Source organism: Schistocerca gregaria, chromosome 4 (genome assembly GCF_023897955.1).
Source record: "Schistocerca gregaria isolate iqSchGreg1 chromosome 4, iqSchGreg1.2, whole genome shotgun sequence".
Taxonomy (NCBI): domain Eukaryota; kingdom Metazoa; phylum Arthropoda; class Insecta; order Orthoptera; family Acrididae; genus Schistocerca; species Schistocerca gregaria.
The window spans coordinates 221,680,762-221,698,340 of record NC_064923.1 but is presented as its reverse complement, the minus strand read 5'-3'; the positions used below and the strand labels follow the sequence as shown (position 1 = coordinate 221,698,340).

General features: G+C 40.7%; 1 protein-coding gene across 4 annotated transcripts in view; it reads right to left on the bottom strand.

The window, feature by feature from the left end:
• LOC126267123 (protein cycle) overlaps positions 1-17,579 on the bottom strand; it is a 946,454-nt gene that overhangs the window by 44,543 nt on the left and 884,332 nt on the right. For 3 of the 4 annotated variants that reach the window (XM_049972039.1, XM_049972038.1, XM_049972037.1), the window contains one exon: positions 5,043-5,114. In XM_049972039.1, coding sequence (XP_049827996.1) covers positions 5,043-5,114 — 72 coding nt within the window. Of the gene's footprint in view, positions 1-4,547; positions 4,649-5,042; positions 5,115-17,579 lie in introns of those variants that run through there. The other variant, XM_049972040.1, reaches the window with a different exon arrangement.

Below are 17,579 nucleotides of genomic sequence, written 5' to 3'. Positions count from 1 at the left end.
TATTTTGTGGAGAGTTTTTTGAATTGTCTAGCCTTTCTAATAACTAGTTAATTTGAATTCTATAGTTCTGTACACACCTAAACTACACATATATTCTGCAAATCACTGTTAAGCACATGCCAGTTATTGGGGCTGCTTTCCCATTCCTTTCATGTGTGGAGGGCAGGAAGAATGATTGTATAATGCCTCTATGTGTAATGTAATTCATCTAATCTTTTACTCATGACCCTATATGAGCATACACTAGGGGTTGTTGTATATTTCTTGAGTCATCATTTAAAGCTGGTTCTTGAAACTTTGTTAATAGACTTTCTTAGGGTAGTTTACATGTATCTTCAAGAGTCTGCCAGTTTATTTCTTTCTGGATCTCAACAACCTTCTCCCTCAGGTCAAACAAAACTATGACCATTTGTGCTGCCCTTCTCTGTATATGTTCAGTATTTAATGCCAGTCCTTTTTGGAACAGATCCCATATACTTGAGCAATAGTTTAGAATGAGTCACGCGAGTGATCTGAAAGCAGTCTCTTATGTAGACTGATCGCATTCCCCTAGTATTCTACCAATACACCAAAGTCTGTTATTTTCTTTGGCCAAAACTGAGCTTATTTGATCATTTCACTTCATGTCCCAACCACGTGTTACACCCAAGTATATGTATGAGTTTACAGATTCCTTCTGTGATGTACTACTGTTATATCCGTAGGATACAATGTTTCTTTCATTTCGTGCAGTGCACAATTTTACATTTTTTAACATCTGAAGCATACTGCCAATCATTGCACCACTTTGATATGATACGTTATCAAGATCTGACTGAATATTTGTACACCTTGATTCAGACTGTACTTCATTGTAGTAACTGCATCATTTACAAAATGTCTGATGTTACTATTAATATTGTCTGTAAGACAATATATTACACTTCCCTGGGGTACACCCGAAATTTCTACTACATTTGTCAATGACTCCATCCAACGTGACATGCTGCATCCTCCATGTCAAGAAATTTTCAGTCCATCTGATACCCCATATGACCATACTTTTGATAATAAGCATACATGTGGTACTGAGTCAAATGCTTTTCAGAAATTGAGAAACACTGCATATACCTGACTGCATCTATCTGATATCTGCAAACCTGTACTTAACCTTGTACCAGTTAGTAGGGTTCCTTCCTATTACATTCATGTATGGTTTGAGCGAAAATTGGCTGTTTAAACACCTCCATGCATGTTGTTATTTGTCTAATTTTGCCTTCAGAAGCCCTACTGGTGCAGTAGGTAGTGGGTTGTACAATATTCTGAGAATCCTCTCTTAAAGTTGAATCTTTCATCTTGGCAAGTAGTCATTCCTGCGCTATCTAGAATGGTAACCACTTGGCTACTCTTGTAAATAATTTATTTAACAACCAGTTTTATAGCCTAAAAGCCATCATCAGGTTGTAAAATGAATTATTTACAAGAGCAGCCAAGTGGTTGTTATTCCAGATGTCTGTCAATGGCTGCAGTTGTTTCTCATACAAGATAGTGTGTTTTCTGGAATAGAGTGTATCTATCTTCAAGCAGAGGCTAGTTTAGTTTCTTCAGCTTCCCTTGGTGCTCTTCCATTAATCAAAAAAAAAACAGAAAAGTTTTTTTCCAATCTGTGAAATGGACAACTTTACATTCCTGTACTTTTAAAGCATGTTACCAGCCTTTGCACCACTTTGACGTCTTATCAAAATCAAACTGAATATTTGTGCAACATATGTTTTTTCCCATACTGTGCAGAAAGTCTGAGGTTACTATTAACATTATCAGTAAAGTCCGAATATACAACATGAACAGGAAGGAACCAAACACATTATACACATGTAAATTTACTAAATATTCCTCAGGACATATGAGGCCATTCCAGGAGACTGAGAAGCAGGATTTATTTCAAGACCTCATAAGAAAGGAGAAAAAGATAAGTGTAAGAATTATAGAGGAATAACTGTGGATAATATATTTAGCAGACTTTATGGAAGGGTTGTTAAACATTTTATAGAGACAGACTTTAAGGAAATGGAGGCTGAAGCACAAGCTGGTTTCAGAGCATGAAGGTCAACAATAGCCCATATATTTTATTTGCATCAAATACTTGAAAAAGCCTATTATAATATACCATGCAGTTTGTGGAATGCTTTAAAATTATCTGATATCAATCCCATTATAATTACAATCCTATTATAATTAAAACAGTCCACAGCATATATGAAAGCTCAACAACAACTTTCTCTTACCCGGATTTAAAGTTACAAAGTGATTACATCAGTGATGCAACCTTTCACCATAGCTGTATAAAATTGTACACATAAAGCATTGGAAAACTGGAAGTTAAAATGTATGAACATAGGAATCCCAGTAAATGATGTACTATATATTCACTACAAATTTGCTGATGACCATTCTCGCACAAGATAAAGAACATATTGAAATAGCAACAGGAAATCAATAGAAGAGTATAAAGAACGGAGGCTCCAGATCAATATGAATAAAAATAAATACATGTTAATAGGAGGAACAAATCACAATTTTACACTGGAAGATGAAATAGAAAGAATTACTTATACCTAGGAGTAGAATATCCTTCAAGACAATAAACAAGATACGGAAATGAATTCAAGAATAAATGCTCGGGAGTTCACTACAGCTTCATTAAATGGTGTTGTATTGAATCAATAGATCAGAAAGGAAATGAAAGAAAAAATCTTCATTATTATTAGAAGCATTATAACATTTTATCAGGAGAACAGACAGTTAAACACCAATAATGAAAAGACTCTGGTAACTGAGATGGACGTTTGGATATAGATTTCAGGAATATCCAGGAGGAAAGGGGTCTGCATATGGTACGGACATACAAAAAGGATGTCAGAAGATAGACTGCCATGACAGATCATGGAGTGAGAACCATCAGGAAGAAAGAAAAGAGTGACACCACTGGCCCTATGGCTCCAAGGAAGTAATTAGAATTAACTAGAAGAAGAAGTACTAAATAAAATTTATAGATAGATAGGTACAAATGGAGAATGAACATTAAATTTGTGTATTATCTTGGGTTACCAGAAAATCTGAATTTATTGCAAAACCAGAAACACTTACTTAACACTGCCATAGCCCTAATAGTGGCCCTGATCCACAAATTTCACTGGATGCAGGAATACGTAAAACTCAGAGCGTGCCAAATGTGGTGATGAGAATGAATGTTCCAACAACTGCCATTTCAAATGCCTCATTTTGCCACACTTTATGAGCAGACTGTCTGGAAGAGTGTATTTTCTTTTGTAGTCAATGCTACATCTTACATAGTTTTTTCATCCACATAGCCTACAAGGCTTGTGCAGTATTTGCCAGTTTTTTTGTGCTTAAGTAGTAATCAAAGATAATTTTTTTAATCCTACAAAGCATTGGTTCACACTTCCTGGCAAATGAAATCACTTAAAAAAATGCAGGGCAACAGTCTTTCATCCACTGCTCTCAATGTGTTTACTTTTGCCATGGTGTATTGCACCCACATCTCATAGACGAAACACATTGGTGCATAAAATCGGTTAGATTCCTTTGAAAATGGTCCAAAAATTGCTGCAACATTTTATTTTGCATTTGCTTTTCATCAGCATTCAACACTGTAACTCTCATCTCGTGCAAAGCTTTCTCATTATTAACTCTCCTGCGGGAGAAGCCATTAACTTTTCTCAAAATATGCTATTTCATACGTCGTTTTGTCTTTTAGGTCTCTACACGAGTTATACACAGGGGGATGTAAAATAGTCCTAGATTCTTCATTTAATATTTATGATATTTTGTGAGTCCCTTTTCATGCAACAATCGGCATCTATGTTCGTTTGCCAACTGAGGTTTACCATCATCCTTGCGTTGCTCTCTCAGGGGTGAAACAAACTTGAAGTCACCATCATCTTTGTGTTGCTGTCTCAGGGGTGGAACAAACTTTAAATCTTATGTACTGCCCTCCTTTGTATATGTACAATATTCTGATAGTCCTATTTGATATAGTTTCCATATAATTGAGCAGTATTCCACAGTGAGTCACATATGATTCGGTTTATTCGCGGAAAGGCGGGCGGAAATATTTATAAAGGTTGGGGACGAGGCTTCTTCGTGTTCTTAATCAGTAACGTCCATGGCGGAACTTATTGCAATTATAGAAGAAATGTATTCGCAGTAGTGAATATGGATACCATCAGCTACATAATGGATTGACGACACTGAAAATTTGGGAGGGGAGACATTTTACTTGAAAGTCGCTTGCCCCGTGTCGGCCGATAAATACGATAACGAACTTTGCACCGTAATTCGGAATAACACAAGTATTGCAATATCGTATTGCTCAAGTTAGGACCTGATTGAAAAAGCCGACCCTGGCCAATGACTACCTGTTGAACCGAAAGTGTTCAAATGTGTGTGAATTCCTAAGGGACCAAACTGCTTAGGTCACCGGTTCCTAGACTTACACACTACTTAAACCAACTTAAACTAACCTACGCTAAGAACAACACACACACCCGAGGGAGGGCTCGAACCTTCTGCGGGAGGGGCCACGCAGTCCGTGACATGACGCCTCAAGCCACACGACCATCCACGCGGCCTGTTAAACTGAAGTGGAAACATAACGTAGCAACGGTTTCTTCAGTACGAACGTGAAATGAGCGTAATTGTTAACATAGGAGTAGATGAGTTTAGGCATTGTTAGGGAGTGTGTTACTTGCTAAAGGGATTAATAAAACGAAATAATATTAATCTGTACTGTTGTTCTCACAAAGCGACATTTTCCTTTTCATAATACAGAAACTAACAGTTGCAAAGTATAAAACACATGTGTTTCTATAGTCAAGTAACTTCGTAACGAATCGTATTCTCGCAATAAAGTTACCAGAGTCTGATAGCCGCAAAAATGCGACAGCAAAGTGCCATGACAAAGGACATTATTTTATTTACAGCAAACAAAAGACACTTCTAAGATAAATATAATGACAAGCATAGTGTTTAGCCACACTTACTTCTTGCTGTCCTCATTGGTGCGTACGGACTTGACGTCATCTCCAGTGTCGCCATCGATGTCGCTGTTTTTGCTGTAACAAAGAAGACAAGTTTCACTGGGCGCTCATTAGCCCACAGAATGGACCATGCCAACAAAATGTGGCTATTTATGATTCTACTTTTGTGCAGAGCCACAGACATATAAAATTTTTTGAGAGATATAAATGCCATTTGACTGTAGAACAAGTGTCATTTCACAATCTAAATTTCGACCTCAGGCCGTTATCAAGTGTTACAACTACAACAGATTAAAGCACAATGAAAGTAAGTCTGAAAGATAGCAGTGGTTAACAAGCCAGGCGAAAATAGATCGCTGCATTGCCCGTTATCCTGCTTTTGACGCGGATTTGGTCTTGACGTGGATGTAATTGGGAGTGGCTTTATTTGCCCTGCACTCTTTGTTGAACTTGACACATTATATTGCTTTTATTAGTTTTTTTCGTTAAAAACGAAAACACTGCTCGAAATTCGAAAAAGTTTTAAATGAAAAACAGGGATCGATAAGATTTTGCGTTTATTGCACATTACTTATATGTTTTTGCATATGAAATTTAGCTAACATATTGAACTTTCCTTTAGACTTGGGTGGAGGTCTGTCACCAATCTCGAGAAAATTGATCTGACATATCACTCCACCGATAAAGCCAGATTGAAATATCCACAACATTCCTCATATTTTATAAAAGCTTTGACATTAAAATGAGATTTTGGCAAATGATAGCACGCAAAGAGTAAAGTGTTTTGCCGTATGATTATTATGCAAAATTTCATTATCGACCGTGTTTTTGCACTAACTACAGACTTTTTCGATGAAAGAATATAATTTTTATGGGCTACAGACAGCTGATGAAATGAGAAATGCTTTGGGCTTTGGAACGACATAAATGAAGATACATGTTTATTTTTTACTGGGTATGGGCTTTTTCATAAGATACTGACGTCACTTTTCCTCAATTTCTCACTTAATAAACTTAATAAAGCACTGTTTCAGAATTCTGTCACAGCTGCATCTGTACAACATTTTAGTTAGGTGAGACTGTGTAAAATCCGCTGTGTTTTGGCAAAAGAAGCAAATTTTAACATTCAAACAAGAGAAATGTGTAAGTGTTAATCAAAAGTCGCCACCCGTGACGCTTCTTTGATAGAAGGAAGTGGTTAGCAAATCAGGCGAAAATCGTTGCATTTTCGGCGGAATTCTTTTCGATACTAACCAAAGGAGAGGAAACAATTCTTTTTTATAATGTCACCATGTAAGTATGGGTGTGGAGAGGACCCGCTTAATATTTACAAAAAATGTGAATGTAGGCTTCAGTTTAGAGCGCACTTCTCCGCAGTTTCGCTACAGCGCTTATTCACAGCCCCAAACTACCACTACCGCTGAGCCGTGCTGCGGCTCGGGTTGGTGCTGTTTGTGTTTCCGCCCTCTGTTGGAGCCCAGACGGTATCGTTTCGTCGGCATGATTGCGGTTGCTTGTCTTCTTCTCGTGTTGACTGGCGCCACTCGGTTTCGCAAGCGTTTCCTGCCTGCTAGTGGCAGCAGCGGCGGTTATCGATATGTAATAACTATTGCCCTATCTTTGGGGCGACATGGTTGTTTTTCCGGGTCGTGTGAGGGTGCGTGCCGGGACCGCTGGCGGCACGAATGGACTGCCGGATGGAAGGGCTGTGGTCACGAAGGTGCACGACCTCGTCGTAAACCGGATTCAGCGAGCTTTAAGATGAGTGCACTTACATCCTAGTACAGAAACCTCCACCATTTTGATATCTCGCGATTCTCCAGTGACTTGGGTTCGGGTTGCTGCTCGTAGTGTCGGGGAGGCGAAGGCCAGCGAGTGGGGTGCTTCGGGAAGGCGGATCTGATTAGCTTTCCTCGACTTCTCATTACTGTTTACTGCGTTCAGCTTGTTATAATTTGTTAACTTCAACCAGCGGAAATTCTTCGTGCCTGGTGGCCGATTACGGTAGTTTGTGTTTCCTCGCCTTGCCACTGCTGTCTGGTAAGGCGCGTAGTTTTGACAGCTTCCTTGATTGTAGGCCGGTTGGTGATTCTTCTACTCTGGTGGTAGTGATTTCTTTCTCGTTCCGGGCGCTAAACACAGTATTCTGTGGTCGTAGTGCAGACCGCCGGTTTCGGCTTTGATGTATTGTTCCATCGTTGCATTTGGTTTACTGGTCGTCAGGTAGCTTCAGCGACATTACCATTAGTCATTCGTTAGACTGCCACTAGTCTGAGTTACCATCTTGTGAAGTGGATGCAACTATTGGCTGCCTATCTCATCGCTCGCGAAAGTGTTTGTTGCTGGACCTTCTCAGAGGTCGATTCCTGGAGCGCCGTCTGTGGCCCCTTGGTATTTGTAAGATATGTGTGTTCTAAAAGGAGGTCTGATGGCCAGTAGTTCAGTGTAACGCTCCTTCAGCCCACGCCTTCAGCAGGTATAATTTACCGCAGTACCCTTTAACGAACTTATGTACTGGTCCTTGTGTTTTATTATTGTATTATTTATTACAATAACTTGTAATGCCTACATCAAAGGTTATATATGTCTAGTTAATAGTTCTGGTCGCCTTCTGGAATTAATCTAGCACTGTAGTGTTCAGTGGATGTTATGGGTTGTGTTACCAAGTTTACCATCATCTTATTTCACCTGTTTGCTGATCAGTTGCTCGTTTTTTAATTAATCTTTGCTATTGTATTTGCTGTTTTACAGCAGGTTTCTAAATTTTTTATGTTGTTTCCATTCCTGGCCTGTAAGGCCTTCATCTGTGATTGTGGCCATTTTCCTTAAAATTCTAATTTGGGATTTGTATTTTAGCAGTAAGCCTTTAAAACCTTATTTACTGCCATTCCTGGCGTCTGATGCTTTCCGGTGTGTTTGTGGCGACTTACCTTTAATATTTCAGTACCTGTAAGTTGCAAATTGCAGCGAGTTTTAAACAATTCTTAATTTATTGCCATTCCTGGCGTGTAAGGCCTTCTGCCAAGATCACAGGGGCTTGCTTTTAAAACATTATCTGCTGTATCTGTATATAATGGTGATTTGCTAAATTGTAACTCACTGACAACACTATTATTTACACAGTTGTTTATTCCTTCATTAATAACGCGTGGTATGTTTATTTATTGTTGAGTCTGGAAATATTGGTTTAAAATAAATTGTGTGTAACTGGAAAAGGCAACCAACAGTAACTGATTACGGCCCCGTCCACAATCGTAACCGACTCCTGCCATCCCTTGACTACCAGGTTTCAACCGCTTTCCCCACGTATGCGCATCTACTGGTCACGGTATTCTGCGCGGATTCAACATCGCAAACAGGCCACTGTTCACAATGCCACTTAAAGCTGCACGTTTGGAGTGGGCCAAATAACACAAACGTGGGACTGTACATGCCTGGACACATGTAGTGTGGTCCCGTGAGGCGCAATTTTGGCTCTTGTCAAAGGACGTAAGGCGTTGACTGCACCAACTGCCCAATGGAGCCTTTAACCCGTTGTGTATGGAGGGTGCAGTTCACGCCGAAGGTGGTTCTGTGATGTACTGGTCTCTTTAGGGTTCCGTACATCATTTGGTAGAAAAGGAATTCCTATAGCATCATTTTGTTGTCCTTCTGTCTGTCCAACTGTTAATACCTCCTCACGGTCGGTTAAAGGTATCAAGTTGAAATTTACGTCACATGTTACGCCGTACGGTCCCTTGGCGGTGGGAAAAATTGGCTTCTAAGTCAATGCAGTCAAACAGTATGTCCATTTATGTCAGTTACTTCAGGACTTGCGAACTCGCCATTGCCATTTGTTTTTCTTCTGTTGAGATGCCTTTTTCTCAGGTACGGGCAGAGGTACCAATTTGAAATTTATGTCAAATACTAAGGCCCACGGTCCCTTGGAAGTGTAAATAATATAAGCCTCTAAGTCAATGTGATCAAAAGATACGGGCATATACGCCACACATTTTGACACTCGCGATACCCCTCATCAAAATGTATAGGTGAACAATCAATATATTCATGCCAAGCCTGGTGGTCTAACAGTAAAGTGTGTGCTTGGAAACAGAGAAGACATGAGATCGAATCTCGGCCGGACCGCGTATTTTTCAGACTGTAACAATGTGAATCCGCAGCTCGTGGTCGTGCGGTAGCGTTCTCGCTTCCCGCGCCCGGGTTCCCGGATTCGATTCCCGGCGGGGTCAGGGATTTTCTCTGCCTCGTGATGACCGGGTGTTGTGTGATGTCCTTAGGTTAGTTAGGTTTAAGTATTTCTAAGTTCTAGGGGACTGATGACCATAGATGTTGAGTCCCATAGTGCTCAGAGCCATTTGAACCATTTGAACAATGTGAAGAGTCGCCATGAACTACAGGTGGTTCTGGTTCCATTCTAAACTGTTGGTCCCATTTCCCCGGTTGGATAACGGAGTAGAATAGGGACACGCAAGTCGCCCAAGTGGCGTCCAGTAGATAGACTTGTACCAGGCCATTCAGCCATTCGAAATTATTATTATCTACAGACAAAGTACCTGCTGAGCCCTGAGAACACCATTCTTACTTGCACTTCTGCATTTTTCCATACTATTAGTACGATATTCTTTCAGATTAATGGTAAATTGAACCAGGATGCTTATTTCAAAATTCTGAAGTTACGTTCAGATCACTGTGTTTCATGCATGTACGTTGCTATCGGTGGATTGTTCTCTTGTCGTTATGTGATGAGATGAATACATTCTTATACACTACATTAAACATTAATTAAATTAATTGCAGAAATGTGAAAATTAGAATTTAGTCAGTACTTAAAAAGTCGCATGTCTAAACGCATAACACGGTAAACAAGGCATTAAATGCCCAAATTATTAATTCAACAGTACAAGTATAGTGTACCTAGCAGTTATCACGGCACACAAAATATAATTAGTGAACGGCGACAGATAATTAATAAACCGTTACAACGTTAACACTACTGTGACCAGAGGGCATCGGCAGGTAGATGCTCCGGCTGCAGCTTCTCCGTGGTCTTCCTACCACGTTTACTGGCGGCGTTCGCATAGCTGTATTGTGTCTTGGTGGTGTCGCGCTAAGGAGAACAAGGGACAAAAGAGCTAATAAAAATAGAATGATGACAGCTCACAAAGCTACAACTATAACGTGCTACCTATATGGTAGTGAGTAATACGTAAAAGAAGAAGAACAAGAAGAGGAAAGAAAAATCCAGGTTGCGGAAATGGGATTTCTGAGTACAGTTCAAGACGCAGCAAGAAGAGCCTCAATATACACGGGTGTATGGCAATAACTGAACATATGTTACTGAGAAGAAAAGACTATCGATTACGGAAAGAAATGGTGGAAACATGTACAGGAGATGTTCAGTAAAAGATTTTCTAAAAGGATGCTTCGTTATCACTAAGGAGAAATGAGAAACATTGACAGCCCAAACAGAAGAATGTTCAATATACAGAGATCCAGGTGGAACATCTTAATATTGATTGTTTTATGGAGGGAAAGGAAGAAGACCTATATTTTTAGGAACCTGAAGTGAAAGAAATTCACTGCAGTTTGTTTCAGCAATCTATTCGCTTCACGCGTTACAAGCAATGGATGGAAATACACTGCAGCAAAAAAAAAAAAGTAGTACACCCTTTTAGAGGTTTCCAACTCACTTAGGATTTATTGTTGCGACAGTGCATATGGAGTACATGACATTATGTAAAAATAAATAGCAGAAGCAGTTCTGAGGTACCAGGTATCGGCCCATATTTGTACGTGGTTGCCTGGGGTTGGGTGAGTCTGTCTTGGATGAATGCACCGTAGGAGACAGCGCTCACCAGATCTAGGTCGTAAGTGCGAAAAAAGCCATGACGTCTGTGCAAGGTGGAATCTGCTTCCATCGCTTAAGACCAGAGATTAGATTAGATTAGTACTTGTTACATAGATCATGAAGACGACACTTCGTAATGATGTGGAACGTGTCAGGTTAATAAAAGGTGTCTATACAAGATATTACATTACACAAAATATTACATGACACTTAATATTTTTAATTTTTTTGGGGAGGGTTGGGGAAATTACCCACTTACTATATCCAAAAATTCATCTAATGAGTAGAAGGAGTTGCCACTAAGAAACTCTTTTAATTTCCTTTTAAATACTATATGCCTATTGTCAGACTTTTGATGCTTTTAGGTAAGTGACCAAAGACTTTTGTGGCAGCGTAATTTACCCCCTTCTGAGCCAAAGTTGGATTTAACATTGAGTAGTGAAGATCATCCTTTCTCCTAGTGTTGTAGCCACGTACACTCCTATTACTTTTGAATTCGTTCGGATTGTTAATAACAAATTTTATAAGTGAGTATATATATTGTGAGGCTACAGTGAAGATCTCTAGCTCTTTAAATAAGTGTCTGCAGGATGGTCTTGGATGAGCTCCAGCAATTATTTTGATTACACGCTTTTGTGCAATGAACACTCTTTTACTCAGTGATGAGTTACACTAGAATATGATGCCATACGAAAGCAGAGAATGAAAATAGGCGTGGTAAGCTAATATACTCAGATGTATATCGCCAAAATTTGCAATGACCCTAATAGCATAAGCAGCTGAACTCAAACGTTTCAGCAGATCCTGAGTGTGTTTTTCCCAGTTCAACCCCTCATCAATGCATACACCTAGAAATTTTGAATATTCTACCTTAGCTACCGATTTCTGATCGAAATCTATATTTATTAGTGGTGTCATTCCATTTATTGTGTGGAACTGTATATACTGTGTTTTCTCAAAGTTTAATGAGAGCACATTTCCAGAGAACCACTTAATGATTTTCTGAAAAACATTGTTTACAATTTCACCAGATAATTCTTGTCTGTTGTGTGTGATAGCTATACTCGTATCATCGACAAAAAGTACCAGCTTTGCATCTGCGTGAATACAGAATGGGAAGTCATTAATATGTATTAAGAACAGCACAGAACCCAAGACCGAACCTTGTGGCACCCCATTCTTGATTGTTCCCCAGTTTGAGAAATCACCAGTTTTATGCATATTATATGAACTGCTTATTTCAACTTTATGCACTCTTCCAGTTAGGTATGATTTAAACCATTTGAGCACTGTCACATTCATACGACAGTACTTGAGCTTATCTAGAAGTATTCCGCGATTTACACAATCAAAAGCCTTCGACAGATCACACAAAATCTCAACGGGTGGCTTCCGGTTACTCAAAGCATTTAATATTTCATTTGTGAAAGCATATATAGCATTTTCCGTTGAAAAACCCTTCTGGAAACGAAAACTGACATTTTGTTAAAACTTTATTTTTACTAAGGTGTGAAGCTATTCTACAATACATTACTTTTCCAAGAGTTTTGGATAAGGCAGTCAGACGAGAGATTGGGCGGTAGTTGTTGACGTCAGACGTATTCCCTTTTTTATGCAGTGGTTTAACAATGGCATACTTCAGTCTATCTGGGAAAATACCCTGCTTCAGAGAGCTATTACATATGTGGCTAAGAATCCCACTTATTTCTTGGGAACCAGCTTTTATTACCCCGCTGGAAATGCCATCAATTCCATGTGAGCTTTTATTCTTGGCTCGGCTCTGAGCACTATGGGACTCAACTGCTGTGGTCATTAGTCCCCTAGAACTTAGAACTACTTAAACCTAACTAACCTAGGGACATCACACACATCCATGCCCGAGGCAGGATTCGAACCTTCGACCGTAACAGTCGCACGGTTCCGGACTGCGCGCCTAGAACCGCGAGACCACTTTGGCCGGCTTGTATTCTTGAGAGAGTTCATTATCTTCCTAATTTCAGAAGGAGAGGTGGGTGGAATTTCAATTGTATCAAATGGTGTGGGTAAGGGATCTTCCATGAACTGCCTTACTTCTTCTACTGAACATTTAGATCGTGTTTTCTATACAACATTTAAAAAATGGTTATTCAATATATTTTCGACCACGGTGTGTCATTCCACCTTCCAAGTGATCCTCTGACGGCACCATTCGAGCCACGACCGCCGGATGTTGCGGTTTGAGTGGAACTCGGGCTAGAGGTGTGGTGCCTGTAGTCCCATTACGAATAACCGGTTCGCAACAGACCGTGTTGTCACGTCTGGGCTCACACGCCATCTATCACGTGCTGCGGTAACTGAACCCTCAGTCACTGCTACCCTTACAATACGACAATTCTGGCTGGCATCTGTGCCGCGTGGAACTCCAGAACCTTGTCTACGGGTGTGAAAATATCCACATGACCACTGATACCAGCATCGTTGTACAACTGACGCAGCACGTCCAACTTGTGTGGCAATTCTCCGAAAGAACCATCTCGCCACTCGGAAGATCACAGTTTCACTCTTTTCAAACTCGCTCAGTTGGCTATTGGAAGCACCAGTGGGTCTCCATTGCATTGTTGCCTACTTGCTTCACACGTTTGCACCACACAGCCTTCTATCTGTGAGCATTCCCTATGAAACGGTAGACACAAATTACGCTCTGGTAGCTATGCCACTACGCTATCTGTTGGCAGAGGATGTTGAAACCATTATCAGTACAGCAACTATCCCCCAGGTGAAGTATGTCATCATCGGAACAAAACCGGCATCGTCTTTGCAGGTAAACTATTTTTTTTTCCGGTAGTATAAATCAGTGTTAACATGATCCTTTTCTGTTTTCGCTGTAGTCAATACTATTATGGTGTAGGACACCTTCTCGAAAGAAATCTTTCATCCAAGAAAAGTATGCTGAATGAGCCACCGTCATTTTGTTTACACCTCCAAGGAACTTGCAAAGTAAGCTTATAGCTCCACAATAAGTAAATGGAAGGTGTTGTAAAAAAAAATCGATCACAATTAAAATGGAATAATGGCGTCCTTAAAGAAGACATTATAGTGAAAGATGTGCTGCCTTATACCCGAGAATTTTTTACCGTCTGGGTTTCACTTGCTATCTGCTACTTGTTTAAACTGCATATCGAAGTGGGAGTCGAACGCTGTGTCACAAAACTTTTTTTTTATTTTCCTCTTATGTATCGTAAAATGTAGCTTCCAAGAATAATGGGATAACAAATTTAATATTTGTTTTGCGATTCATCGCACAAAATGTCCCGGTATTCAGTGAAAGAGTGTTTCAGACTCGTTTAGGCCCGAGGAATGCGGCCTGTGACGTAGGTGTTCGCAACTACTGATTCGCAGAAGCCTTACTAAGAACGGCGACACGAGTGACAGCGCAGATTAGGCAAGTGAGCGCACAGGAGCCCAGTACGTTACCACTGCGTCCATAACGTGGACATCACTGCTACCTATGAAAACATACGCGCACGTGAACCGGTATTCGCTGTTCCGGAGATTGGTTTATGTTCTCAGAGAAAGAATACGTGCTGCTGGACGAATCATACGAGGAACGCAGTCACTTTTCGGGAAATCCAGTGGAAAGTTCTGCAATATATTTTGTTGGCACGCTCTAAATATTTAAATAGCATTACTGACAATCATTTCATTTATTCCGAGTACACATGTGTCACATGTGCTAATTCACTCTGTTTCAGCTTTCTTGCGACGTCAAATATTGTCACTGTAGCTGTTGTAGAAGGCTAAAAATAAGCGCGAAAATTTGTAGTTTTCCTTCAAGCTCGAAAAAATAAGCTTCGTTAATATGTCAGAAGTCTCATTCCGTTTCAAGTAAACACCCCCATCGCTTACACGAACGATGCTCTGTTGGCAAATGTATGCATGGGCTCAAGTGGTTAAGTACTGCCATAGGCATGTACCGACATGTCCAGGCATCATTTACCCACGTATAGGGCTTCCACTTAAGGTGTCCCTTCTTCATCTTAATATGCAGTCTCCTAGCAAAGGTCGGCGACCCAAGTAGTTGGCTTTGATTTTGACAATGCAGCATAGAAAGCTTTCCCTGACGTAGAAATGTGCCGTCTTCGTGCTTCAGCCACGAGTTGCTTAGCTTTTCGTGTATCTTCCCTTCAATAATAAGTTGCAATAACTGACACTCCCCGCCCTATCATAGTACAGCCGAAGTGTTGTGTCTTTTTCCTACAACACGCAGGAAGCAGTAATTTTGCTTTCTCATACGATGACGGCCCTCTGAATTTGATATTTTAAATGCTCAGGGTATACGCTAGACTCTAAGATACAAAAACATTTCGAAGGCATGAACCCTTTTTTAACAATAGGAACCAAATTCCAGCTTTCACGCCCCCAAAAGAAAACAGAGAACACGTAGCACCGTATCATTTTGGCTGTCAGTTGCAAACAGATGTCTGACCTCGTCGAAAATTCTCATGTTGATGAATTGCTTCCTGACCTATTCACTTACGGGTTTCACCTCTCGCTTGGTGCCACATTGTTGGTCAAAAATGGTGCATAAGTACTCTGGTGCCAAAAATTAAAGTGACACACCGCTGTTTCCTCGTCCTGTGTCTAATTCATGTATAATCATACAAACTGTCAACAGATGTCAGTACGATTGTGTTTTGTTCGAAAGTTGGCATTTCTGTCAACGGACAACCGCGTCAGTGATGACGTCAGGGCACCTGTCAAACGGGGTCGTGTTTGTCGGGTAGTCCCACAGTCCCTGTGTACACAGTCACAGACGGTACAGTAGGGCACACAGAAGACGCGTGCCATAGACTCTCTGCAGTGGAAGGCCATAGGAAGAATGGCAGCAGGACAGTCGCATGCTGATGTGCCCCGATGGCTTAATGTGATTCAACATAGGAGTAAACAGCCAATAGGTAGCACATAAACTTTAGGTACATTGACGTAGAGACGTCTTTATCAAAATGAAATGTTGCTAAATCCTAAAATTATATTGCTAAAAAGCAATAGTCAGTATTTGGAGCAGCTACGGCTCAAGTCAAAAGTAAAATAAGACGTTCTAGCCTTTGCACGTTTGCCCAGCTGTGAACATCAGACTCAGACAATTAATGTGAATCCTTCTGTTGTTTCTTGGGAGTGGCGACGGTTTATAGAGACCGAAACATTATCCCGAGCACCAGGACGACGTGTGACATTAGAAAGAGAGGACCGTAACTTGGCTACAAGGACATGACAGTATCGCTGTAGTAGTGCACGGCAACTGGCATCTGACATCGCATAATCAAATTGACGTGTTGTATCGAGCCAATCGGTGTACAGATGGCTTCGGTAGAGTGACCTTTATTGTCTGAGACCTGCTGTATATGTACCTCTGACGCCTCTTCACAGAAGGGAACGTCCAGAGTGGAGTCGTCGACATGCCACCTGGACTTTCAAACAGTGGGCCAATGTTCATTTTACAGATGAATCCCGATTTGGTCGGGAGAGTGATTCTCGACGGATTCGCTTCTAGAGGGAACATGGAACACCAATTCAGTACCCAAACGTTGTTGAAAGAGGCCGGTACTGAGAAGGATTAATTGTAATTTTAAAAACCAACAGCCTCAGTTGCATAGTTTACGTAGATTTACTTAGGTTTCAGTCGGGATAACCCACCTTCTTCAGAATAAAAGTAAGTACCGTTTGTCCATAGTGGACATCGTCAAGCTAAAACTACGAATCCATAAATTATCGTCAGACCGTAAAAACTTATCTGAAGCTGCCTCGGCCCCACTTAGCGACCGCGATGCGGCAGCCACGAGTGCTGTACTGGAACACTGAGGAGGATCCCTAATGTTCATGAAATTTTACAGGTGAATTTGCAACCTTTAACTACTTTTAGGTATTGTGGCGAGATCTTGAGACCTCATGTGCGGTTGTTGCGAGATGCTATGGGCCCAGACTTCGTACTGACTGACTATAATCCTCGACCTCAAAGAGCATGGGTGGTTGATGCTTTCTTGGAAAATGTTGTACTCATGGCGTGGCCTGCTCGCTCTCCCTATTTGAGTCCCATATAAGATATCTGACATGCACTACGGACACCGACTCAACCGTGGCAGCATCCACCAACCACTTTCCGAGACTTGCCTGCAGCTCTGCGTTACTGCTTCAACATAAGACTGATGGCACCATTGGCAGCATGTTCTGTCTTTATCAGCCCTGTATTGCTACTAGACATGGTTATATCCCGTATTGGGCACATTAACCAGTTGTCGGAATATGTACGGAAATCCGGTAAATTGGAAAAAAACGGAGAACATTTTTGTCTACTGAAACTTCCTGGCAGATTAAAACTGTGTGCCCGACCGAGACTCGAACTCGTGCTCCACCATCTTTTTTTTTTTATTTTTTTTGCGGGCAAGTGCTCTACCAACATTTTTTTTATTTTTTTTTTAGGAAGTGAAAAATAAACATGTGCTCCGATTTGTAATGAAAATAGAATGAACATAGTATTTATGAGTTCTAGGCTGCCGTTGCGCAATATAAGAAAAGAAAGGAAATGTCTTCTTGAGGTGCACAAAAGACTATCACATCATTGTCGAAAGGAAAGTTGCTCCGCTGCTCTGCAAGAGAAGGAAAATGTTGAGAGAAAAATGGGAAGGAAAAAAAATGCCTTCTGCATTGGTGAGCAT